The sequence below is a fragment of the Haliotis rubra genome, unplaced genomic scaffold (genome assembly GCF_003918875.1).
Source record: "Haliotis rubra isolate DU_JTF1 unplaced genomic scaffold, ASM391887v1 Scf54, whole genome shotgun sequence".
NCBI classification, from domain to species: domain Eukaryota; kingdom Metazoa; phylum Mollusca; class Gastropoda; order Lepetellida; family Haliotidae; genus Haliotis; species Haliotis rubra.
The window spans coordinates 1,535,559-1,557,738 of NW_025767235.1; the positions used below are offsets into that span (position 1 = coordinate 1,535,559).

General features: G+C 41.3%; 1 protein-coding gene and 1 long non-coding RNA gene across 2 annotated transcripts in view; one reads left to right on the top strand and one right to left on the bottom strand.

Moving 5' to 3' along the window:
- Positions 1-3,408: 3,408 nt before the first annotated feature.
- LOC124253425 lies at positions 3,409-14,734 on the bottom strand. The gene is made up of 5 exons (XR_006892211.1): positions 14,542-14,734; positions 13,215-13,218; positions 5,521-5,525; positions 5,232-5,235; positions 3,409-3,420 (listed from the first exon to the last, which is right to left on the bottom strand). It is a non-coding gene; the product is annotated as an uncharacterized LOC124253425 (long non-coding RNA).
- A 574-nt stretch (positions 14,735-15,308) lies between these two features.
- The window catches only part of LOC124253361, a 48,721-nt gene continuing 41,849 nt past the window's right edge, over positions 15,309-22,180 (top strand). The window contains exon 1 of the mRNA XM_046687110.1: positions 15,309-15,455. Coding sequence (XP_046543066.1) covers positions 15,410-15,455 — 46 coding nt within the window. The 5' untranslated portion in view covers positions 15,309-15,409. The remainder of the gene's footprint in view (positions 15,456-22,180) is intronic.

Below are 22,180 nucleotides of genomic sequence, written 5' to 3' on the forward strand. Positions count from 1 at the left end.
GTTATTACATCGGAAGACAAATGCTTTAAGGTATGGCTACCCGTGAAGATCCGTGTTAGAATTGATCTTCAGCAACCCATGCTTGTCGTAAGAGGCGACTAACTGGATCGGGTGGTCAGGCTCGCTGAATTGGTTGACACATGTCCTCGGTTCCCAGTTGTGTAGATCGATGCTCATGCTGTTGATCACTGGATTGTCTGGTCCAGGTATAGCTGGAATTTTGCTGAGTGCGGCGTATAACTAACTCACTCACTCAAGGTATGGCAACGATCGGCAATCCATAGGAACAGCGCATCTTGTATATGCATGCAAATGAGCCACAACAGGGGTTCACAAGAAAATTCACACGGTCAGAAGCGAGGCGAGTGTGTCCACCTTGTGCATTGATGCAGGCCTGACACCATCGTCTCATTGAGGTCACTATTTCGTCGATAACAGTCCTTGGGAGAATAATTCCATATCCGAGGAAGGATTTGGCAGTGTTCTTGCAGCGTGGTTACAGGATTCGGATGACGTCGTAAACGTCGCTCCATATCATAAAGACGTGATCAGTGGGTAACAAATCAGAGGTATGAATACATGACACGTGTTGTGGGTAAAGACTTCTCTCTATTCTTTATCACGACGTTAGGGAGCAAGAACTGTAGCGAAACGTAGTGATAAGGAATAAAAAGAAGTTGTTATCTTTAAAACGTGTCATGTCTTCGGGGCTTTGTCGAACCGTTCTTACAGATACACCTCCTTTGTCAGGTATGGTGCGAACTGTAAAGATTGCTTGCTGGAACCTGTGTCGGGGGTGCGTGGTTCGAATCCCATCGTTCCTGACGTGGGGTTGGTACTGGCGGGCGGCCACTACGCGGATAGTGTTGTTTTTTATTGTTTTGCTGAAAAAGTTAATCAAGTGCCAAATGGTATATCTATGGTCGTCGAGTCAACGAGCAACGTCACGCTGCGAGGTAGCAGGCTGAAGTATACATATAGCTCTCCTTCTGTCATATTCCCTGAGACGTGGCCTGTGGAAATTGTTCTTGAACCATGAATACATGTTTCGAAGTACGAAATTTCAGTTGAAGAGGTTACGGGCTTGTATCGTGGTGAGCTTTTTAATAATCTTTGCATTCATACTTATGTTGATACTGTAGTATATCTCTCATCCAGGAAACATTTTAGTTACAAAATTGGTTCCACAACATTATTACGTTAATACAAGTTAGTTCCAAACTATTGGGCAAGAAACGTACTTTGGTTGTCTTTAGGATCTAATATTGCTGTAGTTTAGCAATCGGAGAATATGCGTAACTGGAGTCAACAGGTTTCCTCAATACTAAAACGCGCAAACAACGGTTTTTAGGTATAAATTGAGGGAATAACGCCCTAATCTGTGTATCATCTCTACTGCTGTTGTGTTTGCAACCTTCGCCAGTGGGGTGACGCCAGGTCCATTTGACAGTGGACATCTGTTGGTAGCTGGATAGACATGGCTGTTACTAATCTCTGCAAAGCTGCACCGTATGTACATCCAAGCCGTATGTTAGCCCAATTAGCGGATCATTATCCCCCCTCACTCCCCGCCCCATAGACTACCAATAACTTAGAGATAATACAAACTGACACAAATTGCTCAACAGTTTTCTCCACATTGGATTAGTCCCTGTCATATATAACTGGCTTCGTTAATGAACACATAAATTTATTGATTTACTCAGTCTAAGTTTACTTAGACTGTTGATTTACTGTGTGGGATTATGTCAAAGCACTGATTTGATTGTGATGGAAAGCTTGCTTTGTAAATCAACAGAATCTTGTTTGGGTGTTATTCCGTGAATATGTAACCTCAGTCCTTGTAACACATGTAAAATGCTGTATCTAGCTGTTACCTTATGAAGATATGGTTACCTTATGAAGGTGTCCAGGTCGTTGTTTGATCAGTGATATATGGAAATAGGCAAGTCAACTATTTCGAGAATATTACCAGGATATCTATTGCAAACAATGCCACTGATGACCGATACCACATCAAATTCTCTTGCTCTTGCAAACATTCGCCGGGAGATTTCCTGCTTCAGAGAACTGGAGTATTATAGAAGTATTCAGTATTTATCTTAGGAACCATCGTACTGGAAACATTTATGCACTTATACACTCTTCAAGGAAAGAAACACATATGTGATTTCGAGAATATTGGACTCATGTATCTGCGGCAAAAACAATACAACAAAACGTCACTAAGTAAACATGCTAAGTAAAATGCACGTGGTATCGATCACTATAAAAAGGCAAATGTTGTGTTTAATTTTGTCATTCGTTTTTGCCTGGAAAAGAGGAAATCATCATGCCATGACTGAGTGCCGCCAATCGAAACGTCGCCATAGGCCGCCTTGAAGCTGGGGAGTCGCAGTCTGCGGTTGCCCGACATGTCAACGTTCTTTAGAGAACCCTTATCTCGTCTTTGGGATCGTTTCCTGCAGACCAGTTCCGCCCAAGATCGACCGAGAAGCGGCCGTCCAAGAGTTACCAGGACCGCTACATCCGGGCTGCTCACTAACGTCATCGTCTTGGTTTGAGAAGAAGTTCCGACCGAACTGTCAGGAATCAATTGCGCATAGTGGGGATTCGACCAAGAAAGCCAGTTGTCGCCCCTGTTTTAAGATACTTCCATCGGTGCAATCGCTTGAGTCCTGAATGACACACGATTTCTTCTTCACCGGCGAGATGGAAGACAGCGTTTTTAACGTCGGAGAAATCAACGTTTGGCCCCTAGTTGCACTCGACAGGTCGACAGATTCGGTGGAGACAGTGTCATGGTGTGGGTGAGCTATCCAGCACACCATGACTTAGTGGTGTTTCAGAGGTAATTTGACAGCAAATCGGTACATCAACGAAGTCCTTGCACGTCACGATTATGGACCGGTTTTGGGAATTGTTCCAGCATGACAACTCTACTTCACATACAGCACACGTCAGAGTCCGCTACCTTGCCAGTTCTAACGTCAGTGTCTTGCCATGTCCTTCCCGATCACCAGATCTAAACCCGATAGAACACCTACGGGATAAACTCGATCGACGTGAACGTCAACGTCAAAACACGCCTCAGACACTTCCACAATTGGCCATTGCAGTACAGGAAGAGACGGTGCCAAACTGTTATTGCTGCCAATGGTGGCCATACATAATACTGACTTTGACGCGATCTTGTGGACTCAAGTAAACAGAAACATAACAGAAGAATGATGACAATTTTGTATGGATATACAACTTCTTTTATTCTGTGGAGGCGACGTTTCGACATAGATTCTAATGTTGTTGTCAAGCAAGCATCATTGCAAGTGACATTAGAATCTATGTCGAAACGTCGCCTCCACAGAATAAAAGAAAGTGTATATCCATACAAATTGTCATCATTCTTCATCAATTCAACTTCTAAATTGCCCATCAAAGAAACACAACAATAGAGGCTGCTGTTGTGTTGGCGAACACTCTTTCCATAGACGTGTGAATTTTCACCTTTTTACCATTCAAATTACATGAAATAATTGCTCTTAAAGTAACACAATACATTCTTCTAAAAACGGCTTACGCGTTTCTTTTTTGAAGAGTGTACTGGAACTAATACAGCTCAAATATTGTAATGTTACAGATCTTAGAGATACACACTTAAAGATATCACGAATTTGAATCTGAACATGTGAATATGTTCTATCAGTTGAAAGGCCAATGCCGTTTTAGCTTTAAAGACGTTTACCATATTTTGTGAAACGCCAGTATAGAACTTACCTGTGCTAAATAGAGTTTATAATTGGTTTTGATCATATTTTTCGCAATGGGCCAATGTGTGCTGTTTAGTTGTGGAATTTTAGTTGTGGAATGTTAGTTAAAAGAACAAAAAGGTATATCACACCAAATTTCGAAATACATGGCATCAATTGTCCATCGATGGGTCGACAACACGTTATCCGTGATGTCAGTAAAGTCCCAGATGCATACAGATGGTAAAGCTATGGCTATAGGGGGCATCTTGGAGGTCATCATTATCATGAGAGGATATCGATGAATCTGAAACTTCAAATATTTGTTACTACCATTAATGCAGAGGTAAACTTTGCCTAAAATCACTAGCTTCTTCAGACAGCTGTTACTGTTGCCTATGCCCTATGAGGTATGTTCTGTTGCCACGACTATGTATGTATGAAGAAAATAAACATCGTTGATGTTGAATATCTTGTTGCTGATAGTTGTCATGGTTTATTCAGCACTTTGCCGTTTTATTCAGGTTAATGTTTCTTAGCAGTGTTGTGCATATGTATGATTCAATAATACTCTTGATTCAATAATACTCTTGTCAAACACAAGCGGCATGCAGCAAATCTAGATATTTGTTCTCAGCCCCTACATCTTCTAATCGTCTATGACATGAGATTGCCAGATTAAACATATGACTGCCAGTGATCCGTTCGATCCGTGCCATTATGGTATTACCTGCAGATTCCAGTATTTAGGGGTTAATCAGTGTGAGGTGTCACCAGAAACACTGGTGGAGATAGAGAATTTGAGCTGTTCTCAGTTGGAGTGACTGAATTATAAAAGATAGCACAATAAATAATGTTTATTACGCCCTGTATATATATATCCGGTATGAATGGTCTGAAATAATGACTCCGGGTATTATTATAATCAATGCATTGTGCCTGGAACAATTGGATTGTGTGTCATGGCGCTGCTTGTTAGTTGTTTTTCTGCCGGACACGGCGAGATACGGGAATGGTGAAGTTCGTGGTACCAGCCATCATAAAATATACAAAGAAAGTAATTGTCATCCGTTGTGTCGTAGAAGATACTTTCATAAAATGACCATGTGTTACAAAATGGTCAATAGCACTACCCAAAGTTATCTTAGTAACCTTGTTCCGCCTAGAGTATCAGATGTTGTTGGTTATATTCTGCGCGGGGATCCAAATCTTCAGACTATAAACTGTAAATCTGTAAATTATGCGAAGTCCTTTCTTCCAGATACTGTTGGAATTCATTACCAGCCAAAGATAAAGAATCACCCTGCCTATCGATATTCACAAATTCTAATATCTACAGTCATTTTGACTTAAATTTCGGTAGCAGAATTTGTCAAATCATACATTCTCGTCTCCGACTTGAATTGTAGCGACCTTAATGCGCACAAATATGAAAGATTTATGTCTCCAATATCATCTTGCTCTTGTGGCCACAACTATGAAGACTCTGCTCATTTTTTTCATGTACTCTTTACAACGATATACGTCAAATTATGTATTTTTATACTAAAGGGTTTGACCTAAAATCAATTTTGTTTGGAAACCAAAACTGTTCCTCAATAGTAAACAAAGAACTTGTAATTTCAGTGCACTCGTTTATAAATTTAACAGGCAGATTTAATCCCAAATAATTTGTTTATATGACACATACTGTATAACAATGATTGGCGTTATTTCTCGTTTTAGCAACATTTATGTTATCATTCACATTGTACATTCATCATGACATGTTTACTCTTGCTTCCATTGTATCCTGGAGCGGTATTCATATAAACGTATGCTTGTTTACCAATCCGGTTCCTTTCATTGGAAATAAATATGTTTAAATCATATACGGGAATGTAACTGTCACTGCATTCAGTCTGATTGTCTAAGTATCACATTCTTGTTTGACTGTATCCATGGAAACCGACTTTATATACGTGTAACTTAGCAGCAGAATCACTTGCAAGTCGCATTCCCCTGGGTGAGAATGAGTTGTATTTTATGTCACTTGAACATAATTACAGTTTGATCATGCCCAGGCAACATAATGTGTATGGAAAGCCCAAAGTGATGAAGGTCGTGGTCAGGTATCGCGTCCCACGAGTACAATGAGTTAGCCGTGCTCTCTCCCGCCGTCACCTTGTTAGAATAGTGATAAACACGGCGTAAACTCATACTATCAGACTCACTCACTCGTATGAGAGGCAGTGTATTGATAATTAGGGCTCCTTGCCACAAGTCAGGAGACCTATTGGAATCGTTAATGTTTTTATTATTAATTATTCCGCCGTATTTTGTACCAGTCCTACAAAAAGCAACGCTGGACAGAATCGCTTGAAAAAAATCACCAAGGTGCCGACAGGGGTGAAGTTGTTTCTGTAAAAATCTCAAGGCTCTAGGCCAAATAGCAAAGGGGAGATAATTCAAAATTAAATCAAAATTTTCAATTTCCAAAGCAATAATCTCCGAAACTACAAGTCCGATGACTACCAAATGTCTGGAGCAGGTCTGAAATCCGATTACCTTCAATTTTAACTGGGATCCATGGGGCTACGAGGCACCGTTTGGCCACCATATTGGATTTAAGGAAATTTCACGATTTTGACGGGTAGTCATTTCCGTTCGTCCGCATGTCATGTGCGTGTGCATCTGATAGCTGAATTCCTAGCGGTTCCAGAACACTAATTGTAGACCGAAGGACAACGGAGCTACAGACTGTCAAAGAGGGAACTCTTTCTTCTCCGGGACTTCTTAAAACGTACATGACCCTGCGACCTCGGCTGTATTTGGAAGATCCGCTCGCCTGTCAAAAACGTGTTCTGGCTCTGTTTTGGACGATTTAAAGCCCTCAAATACGTTTCAAACACCCATAACTCTGAAACCAACCCTCCTATTTCGACTAAAATTTACCTGTACATGTAGGCTGTTAGTTCTGATCATATCTGCCGATTTCAGTAATGTATCTCCAAACATAACAGAGGGACAAATGATTATATTTTCAACACTACAGTTGCTATCGGTGCACGATGAAAGTTAGCAGTATGTGTCCCAAACGTTTGCTGATGTTCTATGGTGCATGTGGATAGTAACACCAGTTTGGTACATATGTTGTTCATGCTTGTTCGAGGTAAATGAAATAGCATGTATCAAAGGTACAGTAAATAATAACAAGAACAAGAAGTTAATTGGAAAGTACAGAAACAATGTGATGATAAAGGCTTACATGTAGAAGCCAGTGACAATGGATTACATTTAAAAGCCAGTGGGATGTACAGAGTAGGAGAGGTTGGACATGTTTATACAAGTTATCCAGGCAGTTAGGGTTGGTTGATGAGTTCGTCGTATGCTGAGGGGATGAAATAATCTTGATCTCTGTTGATCAGGGGTCGGTGTCGTTTGACGTGGATGGCATAAGTTAATATGCGTTTGGTAAAGCCAGATTGTTTGCCAAGATTGTGTATTCTGTGCAGTTGATTTGGTGATTGAGGTTGTCTGAATGTCTTCTGAGATAGCTGATTTGTTGTCGAATTTGTTTGTTGATGCCTGGTGCTCTTTCACTCTGGTGTTTACTGGCCTAGATGTTTTGCCAATGTACGAATCTACATCGAAAGTGTCATTATCCACACAATACTACACAATCCTTTGTATCTAACCCATCTAACCCTGGACCATATGAATTCAAAGTTAAGGAATGACGAATTTCCCATTACTGGCAGTGATATGATCCCTATTAACAGTAGGCATTACTACTTTCAACATCTACATCACATGTACAAGAGGCTAGATTGTATCAAACCCAAGGAGCCCTAAATCGCTGCTCGTAGCTATATTTGAATATGAAGTACACTGATTTAGATTCTCCTAACGGTATAAGTGGCACATTATCAGTTCGATGTTAAAAGACTAAGGCATTAGATCTTGATATTCAGGTATATATTATATACATACAGGTAGTTTACTTATAATTGTACAACCCTTACACAGGGACGTTTGTTTGGCTACAGCTGGTACACATCTCGAATGTCTTTATTGAAATCGTGAATATGTATCTTCGAAACACATTGCAGTTAAGCAGTGATTGGTATTGTGTACGTTCACATCCTTGTCACTGACAGTCATATATATATTTAAGGGACCGTTCATAAGTTATGGCTGGTGACACCCACCCAAACACCCCCTCCACCCCCCCCCCAAATCATAATCTTGTAATATCAAGTCATAGAAGATGTCGGGGACGAGAAAAATAGCTCGATAACATGAATACTGTAATAACAAGGTTAATCATATATTATCTGTTAATCGGGTTGTTTCGAATACTTGTTTCCTCGTTTTAGCTTCCTCGTAGCGAGCATGAAAGAAGTCATTTCCGGTCACAGATCGGCACACCCGGGGTCGTGTCAATGCTTTCCTATTCCTTCTCCCCACAATGGTACAATGTGTCCAGTTCATTTCCGTTGTCCCTCGCACAGATATTCTGTATTTCTTTCACGATATAAAAATTCCATAAGTGACACTCTTAGAATTTCAATACAAGTTCTTTCATAGAATAATTTATACCAAAAAGGAACTACTAAAAATGGAATTGATTGACACCGATTTGTGCTCATTCTGTGAGTCAGAAGGTGAAAATATTGAGCATGTGTATATAAAATGTCCATGCGTCAAATCCTTCTGGGAGGATTTTAACTACCGGTACTATGTTGATATAATATTTGGAAAACATATTGAAATAACAATTAAGCCATGACACTCTTTTCTTCTTCTTGTGTTGACAGTTTATTAACTTATATGATCATTCTAGCCAAACAACATATATTTGTTATGAACATCAAAGGGCATAAACCATCTATTAATTCTTTTAAAGTTACCCCGAAAAGACGTCTTCACAGTAGAAAAATACATTGCTATTAAAACTGTTAGAATTAGTCTTTTCAATAGAAAATAGAAGGTACTACAAAACGTGCTTTAACTATTTTGCTCATATATTAACGTTCACCTCTGTTGTTGTTTATATGTTTGGATCAGTTGTCTGAACTGATCACCTGTTACTACCAGTGTCAATGTTTATCTTGATATAAGCGCAGATTCATCAGCTGGAGTTGTCACTGTTCTGATTTATACTGTATCCTTTTTTGAATGTACTTTAATTATGTAACTTACTGAGTGTAATAAAGAAAAGTGGGGAATGCTAATAATAGCTGACGCCATTTAAAACCCCCCAACATTTTCTCGAAGCCTGGCTTCACCTGTATAAGACCGAGACGAGGGCGATTCGAGGCCTTTAGTCTGTCTCACAGGCCCTGAACCACAGTATTTCCCCACGCCTAGCCCACCTTGCAATGCTAAAGCCCTAAATGAAACAAGTCTAGATTTCTCCAGGTTCAGGATTTCACACATTCCTTAGTGCACACTTTCATAATATGTCATTTTAGTGTTTAGCCACTTTCTGGTGTACCCGAAGGTGGTAGTGCAATAATATCTCATACTCCCCATTTACCAAATGTACTGGCCATTTCGACTGTACACTGTCATGTGCGTTTCAATATAGTTTGTTAAATAGTCATCGATTTTTTGTGGTTATCTATGGAGATACGGTCCATCCCTACACAACAGAAATATTGGTTTACCTTCGCGTTTACACTCGAAACACAACTCGTAACATAAGGCAACGAAGAACATGTGAGGTGACATTGATTTAATGTTCAACACTGTTGTTCTTAAAAACAATGTGGGTTGCTTGAAGTAGGCCGAGCTAACGCCGTTTTTATAGCGCAGGACTGATGATATACCAGGTCACATTTAGAGTGCCAGTGCAGAGCGTCCTGCAGGCAACTGACACCACCTACAGTGACAAGCATATATACGATTACGGCCTAATCCGTCGAATTTTGCTTGAGTGGTTCTGTGCTAATCGGTCGAATTTCAGACCGTGTTAACACACTGGGAGAGTCTAAGTTCATTAATTAAGGGGTCGGCTTGGATTAGACTACATGTTTTCTTAAATAGTTTCGCTTCCACTGTGTGCCAAGCTTAGTTTCAGCAAACTTATTTGTCCATTTGACAATATCGTCAACAATTTCAGGACAGACGTACGGGGTGAAGGCTTCCACTGGATTTTGATTGGTGACTTTTCCATTCAGATGGCGAATAATATTTCTCTGAGGCGTTCGAGCTCATGGCATTGGGTCTTTGAACCACTGTCTTCCATCACGGCTGTAATACCTATCAGGCGCTTATATTTGTTCATCAGTCTCATTGTCAGAGTTGGAAGTAGCGTCATCCTCTAGGTCACAGTCGGATTCTGTGCTTTCAGATCCTTCAGATGGTTGATAATCTTCATCAGATCCACCATCACTTTCATTAGAGTGATCACCATGGAAGCACTGAAGGGACCTGGTGAAATAGAATTTTTCTTGAGCGTACTATTTTGAGTGCACCAGTTAGTTTTCTTGAGCGTACAAGTTAACATCTTGAGCGCACAAGTTAGTATGTTGAGCGCACAAGTTAGTATGTTGAGTGCACAAGTTAACATCTTGAGCGCACAAGTTAGTATCATGTGCGCACAAGTTAATATCTTGAGCTCACAAGTTCGTATCTTGAGCGCTCAACTTCGTGTTTAGCATCTAATGGCATTAAAGGAACGCACGTTTGCTTGACTGATGGCTAAAATGTTTAAACATATATCCTTTTTGGAAGATTTCAAAAGATGCAAAGTCGGTGTTAACTATAGGTGTTTATGATGAGGCTATGTAAAAGTATGCAAATGTGTCATGAACATTGATAATGTTTTTGTAAATGTTCATCGTCTTTATGCTTGTCAATACTATTTTTTTGTAACTGATTTTACCACTTTTTGCTTTATTACATAAAGCAGGCCCAGGTATGTGTAAAGTATATAGTAATACAAATTCAAACATAAACATGAGTAGGAGTTTATTGCAGGAATGAATAGTGGTTTTACTGACTTCTAATATCGGTACAAAGTATTATGAACACTAGCGTAAAGCTTGGATACCTTGTTTTGTGCTACGGCTTTATTATGTATATATAGTATTACATGACCATGAAAACTGTAAACATGGAGTGTTATACATAATTATAAAACTCATGTCTGATGTATTGAGTTTAACTCTGTACAATATCATATAAAACCCGCCTTATTTATTTGATCCATCAGTGTGTGCACGTATAGCACATATACCGACTTTATTTCTTACTAAAATACCATGTTCCCCGTTTTACTTCGTCCGTTTCAATCCCTTATGTATACGTAAATTATGTGTGTTGTAGTTATTTAACATGTTTTAACAACACATGAAGTTGAAGAATAAACACGTCGATGAAGACGGTGTCTTGAGCGAAATTCAACGCCATCCTGGTCCAACACTATTAGCAACGAACGTACACTATCCTGTTTCACGATTAAACCGCATTGGATACATTTTTTATGCATCCAGCGATAACCATGTCTTTGTCCAGATCGTCGAAGTTGTCCGCAATGAAGTCTGTGGCATCAGCGGGCCGGTGGGGTAGCCTAGTGGTTAAAGTGTCCGCTCGTCACGCCGAAGACCTGGGTTCGATTCCCCACATGGGTACAATGTGTGAAGTCCATTTCTGGTGTCCCCCTCCGTGATATTGCTGGAATATTGCTAAAAGCGGCGTAAACCGTACTCACTCACTCACTGTAACATCAGTAAATCTGGTATCTGGTGCGAAAGAGGGACATACACCTCAGAATACGCTTCAAGTGGCGTACTATACTATACCATGATTTTTGACAAGAAGATGTATTTTATCTTTGTTTTGGAACCAAAGACTGAAATAAGCATGAATCAGCTCGCGTTTCCGCTCCTCCTTGCTTCCACATGAACTGCTTATGGAGTAGTGTATCTCAACATGCTAAGTTGAGCGCTCAACATACTAACGTGTGCGATCAATATATTAACGTGTTCGCTCAAGATATTAACTTGTGCGCTCAAGATACTAACTTGTGCGTTCAAGATACTAACTTGTGCGCTCAAGATACTAACTTGTGCGCTCAAGATACTAACTTGTGCGCTCAAGATACTGACTTGTGCGTTCAAGATACTAACTTGTGCGCTCAAGATACTAACTTGTGCGCTCAAGATACTAACTTGTGCGCTCAAGATACTAACTTGTGCGCTCAAGATATTAACTCTGCTCTGAATACTCACTGCTGTCAGTAAACATGGAAGCCTTTTGTGACTGAGCCAGTCTCCACATTTCAAGCCTATGACGGTGGTCCCAAAACCTTTATTGACCACATCCTAATTCCCGTTGACGTCATCGGGTTTGTAGGTAATGCCAAGGTGAAAGATGACAACCCGTTCAATGTGTCAGACCACCATCCTGTTATGTGTCGACTAAGCATCCCTTCACTTAGTAGGCCGATATCTGAGGACCCATTCAAGAAACCAGCCTGGTACAAAGCCGTGCAATCTGGTCAAGTTAAAGACTTTACATATGCGGTAAGCAACGCCCTGTGGGGTATTCGAATTCCAGCTCTTGGCTGTACACCTGAAGATGTGGAGACACTATATGAAACAATTGTAAATGCCTTAAAATCTTCCGCTGATGAATGCCTCCCTGTCAAGGAATACGTTCCCCACCTGAAGCCGTACTGGAAAGGTGTTACCAAGAGTCTGCATGATAAGATGTTAGAAGCAAGGCGTTACTGGATAAATAATGGAAAATCCAGAGGCATGGAACACAACTCCTTCCGTCTGTACAAACATGCTAAAGATGAGTTCCGCTCAACCATGAGAGACAGTGCTGAGAAGTTCGAGAGAGAATACTTCCAGAATGTGGATAATCTCTGCGATACTGATCAAAGATTGTTTTGGCATCTCATTAATAGGAATAACAAATCGAAACAGATACTCTCTATAAAAGATGATAACAAAATCTACACCAGTCCTAAAGACATCTGCAATTCACTGGCTGACTACCTGAAGAAAATATTTTGTGACCTTCAAGAGCCCCACTTTGAACGACTTCCAAACAGAGATAGAAAATGAGGTACAACAGATACAAAATGAAGTAAATAGTACAGACCTCCAGAATTCCTTGTCACTCTGTTCAGAATTAGAAATATCTAGACTTTGTTCATCTCTGAAAAATGGTAAAGCTGGAGGAATCGACTGCATTCAGTATGAACATCTAAAACACGGTGGTACCTACCTTCACAGAGTCCTTGCACATTTGTTTAACATTGTTCTTGTGACCGGATTCCTTCCTTCCTCATGGAAAACACTTAATAAAAACCAAAGAACTCAGCTGATTCTTACCGGGGCATAACTCTGCTTCCTGTCATAATGAAACTCTTTGAGAAGATCATCGAAAGACGCATCCCCCACTTTGGAAATCATAACGAGTTCCCAAATTCACAACAGTGTGGATTCCAGAAAGGACTGTCTTCCCTACACACCTCATGTGTGATACAAGAAACTGCACACCATTACAGGGAACAATCGGATTCTCTCAGAGCCGTGTTTCTGGACAGTGCCAAAGCCTTTGACACGGTCTGGCATGCTGGTCTCCTTTACAAGTTGCATCTCCTGAAGATCCCTAGTGCGATATGGAACGTTTTGGACAACATGTATTCCAACATGGAGAGTTGTGTGATAGTCAACAACGTCATCTCACACTGGTTTGGTGTCTCGAGAGGTGTGAGACAAGGCCGTGTTTTATCAGCCAAACTATATCTTGTCTTCATCAATGAACTGCTATGTAAATTGTCAGCTTCTGGCAAGGGTGCACTAGTCTTGGATCTCCACGTCACTTCACCAACGCAAGCTGACGACATCACTCTCTTAAGTCCGCTCACATCCAACCTACAAGATCTGGTGCACATGTGTGAGGACTACAGCGCAAGATGGAGGTTTAGCTTCTCCCCGTCCAAGAGTGGCGCTCTCACCTTCACAGACAAGAAAGCAGTGCATCATCTTCAGCTTACTCTCTATGGGAAGCCTATTCCGAACCTTGAGTCCATCAAACATGTTGGAATCGACTGACTGACTGACTGAGTTTTGGTTTTACGACGCTTTTAGCAATATTCCAGCAACATCCCGGCGGGGGACACCAGAAATAGGCTTCACACATTGTACCCATGTTGGAATCGAACTCCACAAGAACTTCAACTCGTGGGATCGCTTAATCAAAGCCTGCTCCAAACTGAAAGCCGCAATGATGTCTGTGCTCAAGTCTGGTTGCCATGGTGACACCCTGAACCCTATCACTAGTTCTAAAATACTGCAAACAATCTGTCTTCCAAAAGCGTGTTACGGATGCGAACTCTGGTCCTGCCTCACCAAAAGTGAAATATTGGCCCTTGAAAGAGCACAACGTTTCTGCATTAAAGTGATTCAAGATCTCCCCAAAACAACCAGGACTGACGTGTGTAATGCTCTGCTAGGATGGTTACCCATAGAAGCCCACATCAACAAAAGCAAACTCTTGTTCTTCGGAAGGCTGTGCCACACCTCTTCCAGGAATACAAGCTACAAGCTACTTATGACACGAATCTTTGCCTTGAGAAACAACTGTGTGGTTGACCCAGGAGGATTCACCTCAGACATACTTCGTATCCTAACGAAGTATAACTTGTGTGACTATCTGAAAGAAGTCTACTACTCTGGAAGTCTCTGCCAATAACTTCAGCACCAACGTGTCGACGCCGACCCTGAAATGAGACATTTCTTGAAAATCCATCCTGTGCTGGTCCCACACAGAGCCTGGTTCATTGCCCGACAATTCCCACATCTTAAACATGAATGCAAATTTGTGGTCAAGCTATGTGCATCATGGCGCCCAGGAGGTGCACAAGGCATATGTGAGCTGTGTCAGTCACGCTTCAAAGACTTACTCATCCATACCATCTGTCATTGTACAGATAAGATGAGTGAACAAGATAAACTGTGCCTTGAAATCTCAAGCATTGGTCCAATAGAGCTGGGAGTGAACCTGCTAAACCAACCTGACGAGGATGTGGTATGCTGTCTTCTATCATGCACTCCATGTGTCCCTTTGGATAACACTGACAACACCATCTACTCTTGTCTGGTCGTTCAAGGATTGTATAGACTGTGTAAATACACCAGATTTACCTTATCGTAAAGTGACTTAAAACCAAACTCATCTAATCCAGTGCTGCTCCAATGACTCTAATGTATTCTTCTTTTTAAATACCTCTCCTACTTAATGTACGTTTTCTGCCTGTCCGTGTTATTGCACTCTCCAATGGAGGAATAAAGAATATTATATATTATTATTATCAAAATCAAGTAATACGAATTTCTGTAAGGGTGTTGAGGTGTCATACTAAATACGGGGTAACACGTTTACTGTTGCTGAGAGATCCCGAAAGATCCTTTTTTTCCTTTGCATTTCCCCGCGGGGAATCGCCATCAGCGTCCAGACTTCCCAAGGCCACTCTTTCATACTAAACAATAGGTTTATTTGTCCTTCCTTCTTCGCCTCGATCTGACGGGTGATGCCTTCCCGGCATGCAACATTAAAGCAACGAGCGGCTGACGGTCATCAAGTTGTGTTTGGTGCAGACGAACACGTGGGGAATTCTCGCAAAACAGATACACGGATCGACGTTTGGATTGTCCAAAATGAACGGATTTATCGTAACAGGGTTGGCGTTTGTGCTGTTCGGAGGTACGTAAACTATAGCGTTTCCAACAGGTAGTTTACCTGTGATTTGCACACCCCTCGCTGTATTAGAGCTATACCGCTGACACATGGCCCAAACGTGTTCAGTGAAACTAGCATCATGTCCGAAACGCTCTGTTGTAAAATATTCGTGTGAGATTTACATCGCTCGTTTTAGAACTGTTAGGGCTATCATATGTTACCATGGGCTACCAGACACGGGATCGATCAACCGATTGCCAGTCACATTCTTAACCTGGTGATTAGAAGCCATTTACCTGACAGTCTCGCGTCACCATAGATGCAGGTAGCTGGTGCCTTGAAAAATAGCTCATTTGTTGCGTACAATTGTTGCTACCCCGGGGCGGTGGGGTAGCCTGATGGTTAAAGCGTCCGCTCGTTACGCCAAAGACCCAGGTTCGATTCCCAACATGGGTACAATGTGTGAAGCCCATTTCTGGTGTCCCCGCCGTGATTTTCCTGGAATATTGCTAAAAGCGGCGTAAAACACAACTCGCTCACTCACTCAAGACCGGCGCATTACAAAATGTTAGCTGTTAACACTTTCCGAGTGAGTATGCGCAGACTTTCCAGGAATGTAATCTCTGCTCCTCACAGTCGGGACTAGCTACTTTAAATAACCAAACTCCAAACAGGTAACACCAACCTCAAGCTTCACATGCATGAATTTAAGAAACAACCTATATACGGGCAAATGTACCAACATGCAGAACAGGTGGCACTGCAGATTGCACGTCAGATTGCACGGAATGATACCTAACTTTACAATCACTCATTAGCCCTCTCAACAACACACTATAGCCTTAGTAATCGACTTAGTCATCTAAACGCCGACATTCCTGGCCGAACATAACCACACACCAATATTACCACCACAAATCTAAAAAACGAATCCCCCGCAATCGACAATTACAGTCTACATACACATGGACAATTTGTTCGGAATCGACGTCTGTTTTCTTGAGTTGCATGTGGTTGAGTACATTTGATGGCTAGAAATCGTGAATGGATCTAAAAAAACAAACCATGAACACTTTTTTGACAGATCTCTCAAAGACAGCCGAATCATGTCCCTCTTATGGAGTCCGGGAGAAGAATGAGTTCCCTCTTAACATACATGTTATACAACTTTTCAAAAGTACTTAAATTGTGAGGAAGTCTTTAACTTTGGCCCAGATGTAGTCAATATATGGGCCATCGAAGACACTTCTAATATTTTGTGCAAAATTTGCACAGTAGTTCATGGTCACAAAGTACGGAAGTTTTGCAAGCCATTGAGCTGATAGTTCGAGCTCCGTATTTTGTTGGAGCAAAGTATCGAGAGAACTGGTGAAAAACGTGTTCACAAACTTCAATCCAAATGGCGTCCAAACAGTACATTTTGCTTACTTGACCGGTGGGAATTTGATTGCGTATCTGCGTAAATAATTTCGAAGTCATTGTACAAGTACTTTGGGAGATATTTACGGTTAAAATTGAATTTGTTTATTTATCTGTCCTTTGTTTTTGGGTAAAGGGCATTGAGCAAAACCAACCACACTACCGCCACTCTGTCCTCTCCTTTGCTCAGCTGAATCTGACCTTGGGATGGCGAATTAGGCTGATTTCTTCGCATGTGAGTGAGTGAAGGCGGAAGCAGCCTCTGTTTGCTATCTCTGTATAGTGATTCCTGCATCTAGGGTGACATGTTGCAGGACAGGAAACACCTTGTAACGATTGGGCGGTTTGCACTGTGATGACCTAGAGGTTTAGCAGACAGACACAAATCACGGCTAGACGCAAATACATAGTTCACTCCACTCCACTCCACTCAGAAATACATATATCTGGGCATACTTGTATGAAAGCTACTGTTAATGTTTACACTGTCCCAGTTTGAAGTTTGGAAGTATTAATACGGCATTAACACTGAGAGTAATAATCACTACACCATGTAGCTAGGGATTCACCTCAGTAAGGCTTGGTTTAGATCAACTCGACTGGACTGTTACCTCTCTGGTGGTGGTGTAAAGGTTCATGATCCCAACGTAGAAAAACGAGAGTTTCAATGGTGAAATCACTGTATACACTTCGGCACCAACAAATAGCATTGGCCGTTTCTGTAGAGTGAACTCTTTACTTGGTCGCTGCACGCAGTGTCATACTATTGTCCTTCAAAGCCGGAAGATTGTTCATCATCAAAAGCAGGGCCACGTCACAGGCGAAAAGGAGCCCTATTTATTCCGAATACCCGCTTTGTACAGAATACCCACATTATACTATATACTCACTTTATACTGAATAGCCGCTTTATACTGTATACCCGCTTTATACCCTCTTTATGGGGCGGTGGGGTAGCCTAGTGGTTAAACCGTTCGCTCGTCACCCGGGTTCGATTCCCCTCATATAAAACCATATTCACTCACTAACTATACCCACTTTATACTGTATGCTCGCTTTATACTGAATGCCTACTTTATACTGTATGCCCATTTTATACTGTATACCCACTTTATACTGTACACCCACTTGATATTGTATACCCACTTTATATTGTATGCCCGCTATATACTGCAAACCCACTTTATATTGTATGCCCGCTATATACTGCATACCCACTTTATATTGTATGCCCGCTATATACTGCATACCCACTTTATATTGTATGCCCGCTTTATACTGTATACCCACTATATACTGCATACCCACTTTATACTGTATACCCACTTTATACTGTATACCCACTTTATACTGTATACCCACTTTATGTTGTATACCCACTTTATATTGTATGCCCACTTTATACTGTATACCCACTTTATACTGTATACCCACTTTATATTGTATGCCCGCTTTATACTGAATACCTACTTTATACTGTATACCTACAGTGTGCAAACGGGTGGTCAGGCCGCTGACTTGGTTGACACATGTTATCGTATCCCAGATGCTAAGATCGATGCTCATACTGTTGATCACTGGATTGCCTGGTCCAGACTCGATTATTTACAGACAGCCGCCCTAGAGCTTGAATAGTGCGGAGTGCGGCGTAAAACAACTCACTCACTCACTATGCAAACTGTACATACCAGGGATACCCACTATATACTGAATACCTACTTGATACTGAATGTAATATGTTAATGAGTGCCTCCGTGATGTAGTGGTTAGAGCGTCCGCCCGGAGAACGGAAAGTCGCTGGTTCGATCCCCGGCCGCGTCCTACCAAAAATATGGTACTTGTTGTTCCCTGCCTGGGTACACCAAAGACTGGTCGGCTCGCAGTCAGTATAATGTGTCTGAGTGGAGTATTCATGCTTACCTGCCTCATGGTATATCAGTGAGCTAGCCCTATAAAACCAGCTTAAGTCTAGCCTAGTATAAGAAGCCACAGATACATACACACACATGCACGTCGTCATTATGAGCGAAATACGACGCTCAAGTACGACGTTAAGCCACATTTCACCTCACCTAATGTATGCTGATTGTCTTGTGGGTTGTATACTGTAGTGTGGTGAATGTTTAGTGGAGGAATGTCTTGTGGGTTTTATACTGTAGTGTGGTGAATGTTAAGTGGAGGAATGTCTTGTGGTGAATGTTTAGTGGAGGAATGTCTTGTGGTGAATGTTTAGTGGAAGAATGTCTTGTGGTTGTAAACTGTAGTGTGGTGAATGTTTAGTGGAGGAATGTCTTGTGGTTGTATGCTGTAGTATGGTGAATGCTTAGTGGAGTGAGTTGTATGCTGTAGTATGGTGAATGTTTAGTGGAGGAATGTCGTGTGGTGAATGTTTAGTGGAGGAATGTCTTGTGGTTGTATACTGTAGTATGGTGAATGTTTAGTGGAGGAATGTCTTGTGGGTTGTATGCTGTAGTATGGTGAATGTTTAGTGGAGGAATGTCGTGTGGTGAATGTTTAGTGGAGGAATGTCTTGTGGTTGTATACTGTAGTGTGGTGAATATGTAGTGGAGGAATGTCTTGTGGTGAATGTTTAGTGAAGGAATGTCTTGTGGTTGTATATTGTAGTGTGGTGAATGTTTAGCGGAGGAATGTCTTGTGGGTTGTATACTGTAGTTTGGTGAATGTTTATTGGATGAGCGTCTAGCGGGTTGTATACTGTAGTGTGGTGAATGTTCAGTGGAGGAATGTCTTGTGGGTTGTATACTGTAGTGTGTTGAATGTTTAGTGGAGGAATGTCTTGTGAATGTTTAGTGGAGGAATGTCTTGTGGGTCGTATACTGTAGTGTGGTGATTGTTTAGTGGAGGTGTGTCTTGTGGGTTGTATACTGTAGTGTGGTGAATGTTTAGTGGAGGAATGTCTTGTGGGTTGTATGCTGTAGTTTGGTGAATGTTTAGTGGAGGAATGTCTTGTGGTGAATGTTTAGTCGAGGAATGTATTGTGGTGAATGTTTAGTGGAGGAATGTCTTGTGGTGAATGTTTAGTGGAGGAATGTCTTGTGGTGAATGTTTAGTGGAGGAATGTCTTGTGGTGGATGTTTAGTGGAGGAATGTCTTGTGGGTTGTATACTGTAGTGTGGTGAATGTTTAGTGGAGGAATGTCTTGTGGGTTGTATACTGTAGTGTGGTGAATGTTTAGTGGAGGAATGTCTTGTGGGTTGTATACTGTAGTGTGGTGAATGTTTAGTGGAGGAATGTCTTGTGGGGTTGTATACTGTAGTGTGGTGAATGTTTAGTGGAGGAATGTCTTGTGGGTTGTATACTGTAGTGTGGTGAATGTTTAGTGGAGGAATGTCTTGTGGGTTGTATACTGTAGTGTGGTGAATGTTTAGTGGAGGAATGTCTTGTGGGTTGTATACTGTAGTGTGGTGAATGTTTAGTGGAGGAATGTCTTGTGGGTTGTATACTGTAGTGTGGTGAATGTTTAGTGGAGGAATGTCTTGTGGGTTGTATACTGTAGTGTGGTGAATGTTTAGTGGAGGAATGTCTTGTGGGTTGTATACTGTAGTGTGGTGAATGTTTAGTGGAGGAGGAATGTCTTGTGGGTTGTATACTGTAGTTATGGTGAATGTTTAGTGGAGGGAATGTCTTGTGGGTTGTATACTGTAGTGTGGTGAATGTTTGAATGTTTAGTGTAGTGAATGAGTGGAGGAATGTCTTGTGGGTTGTATACTGTAGTGTGGTGAATGTTTAGTGGAGGAATGTCTTGTGGGGTTGTATACTGTAGTGTGGTGGGTTGTAATGTTTGTTTAGTGAATGTGTAGAGGAATGTCTTGTGGTGAATGTTTAGTGGAGGAATGTCTTGTGGGTTGTATGCTGTAGTGTGGTGAATGTTTAGTGGAGGAATGTCTTGTGGGTTGTATACTGTAGTCAGAAGAGTGTCTTGTGGTGAATGTTTAGTGGAGGGAATGTCTTAGTGGAGGAATGTCTTGTGGTGAATGTTTAGTGGAGGAATGTCATGTGTGGTAGTGTGGTGAATGTTTAGTGGAGGAATGTCTTGTGGGTTGTATACTGTAGTGTGGTGAATGTTTAGTGGAGGAATGTCTTGTGGGTTGTATACTGTAGTGTGGTGAATGTTTAGTGGAGGAATGTCTTGTGGGTTGTATACTGTACTGTAGTGTGGTGAATGTTTAGTGGAGGAATGTCTTGTGGGTTGTATACTGTAGTGTGGTGAATGTTTAGTGGAGGAATGTCTTGTGGGTTGTATACTGTAGTGTGGTGAATGTTTAGTGGAGGAATGTCTTGTGGTGAATGTTTAGTGGAGGAATGTCTTGTTGTATGTTGTAGTGTGGTGAATGTAGTGTGGTGAATGTTTAGTGGAGGAATGTCTTGTGGTTGTATACTGTAGTGTGGTGAATGTTTAGTGGAGGAATGTCTTGTGGGTTGTATACTGTAGTGTGGTGAATGTTTAGTGGAGGAATGTCTTGTGGGTTGTATACTGTAGTGTGGTGAATGTTTAGTGTCTTGTGGTGAATGTCTTGTGGGTTGAATACTCTTGTGTGGTGAATGTTTAGTGGAGGAATGTCTTGTGTGGTGAATGTGTAGTGTGGTGAATGTTTAGTGGAGGAATGTCTTGTGGGTGAATATACTGTAGTGTGGTGAATGTTTAGTGGAGGAATGGAATGTGGGTTGTATACTGTAGTGTGGTGAATGTTTAGTGGAGGAATGTCTTGTGGGTTGTATACTGTAGTGTGGTGAATGTTTAGTGGAGGAATGTCTTGTGGTTGTATGTTTAGTGGTGAATGTTTAGTGGAGGAATGTCTTGTGGGTTGTATACTGTAGTGTGGTGAATGTTTAGTGGAGGAATGTCTTGTGGGTTTGTATACTGTAGTGTGGATGTTTAATGTTGTCTTGTGTGGGAATGTAGTTGTGAATGTTTAGTGGATGAATGTCTTGTGGTGAATGTTTGAAGTGGAGGAATGTCTTGTGGGTTGTATACTGTAGTGTGGTGAATGTTTAGTGGAGGAATGTCTTGTGGGTTGTATACTGTAGTGTGGTGAATGTTTAGTGGAGGAATGTCTTGTGGGTTGTATACTGTAGTGTGGTGAATGTTTAGTGGAGGAATGTCTTGTGGGTTGTATACTGTAGTGTGGTGAATGTTTAGTGGAGGAATGTCTTGTGGGTTGTATACTGTAGTGTGTTTAGTGAATGTTTAGTGGAGAATGTCTTGTGGGTCTTTGTATACTGTAGTGTGGTGAATGTTTAGTGGAGGAATGTCTTGTGGGTTGTATACTGTAGTGTGGTGAATGTTTAGTATGGTGGAGGAATGTCTT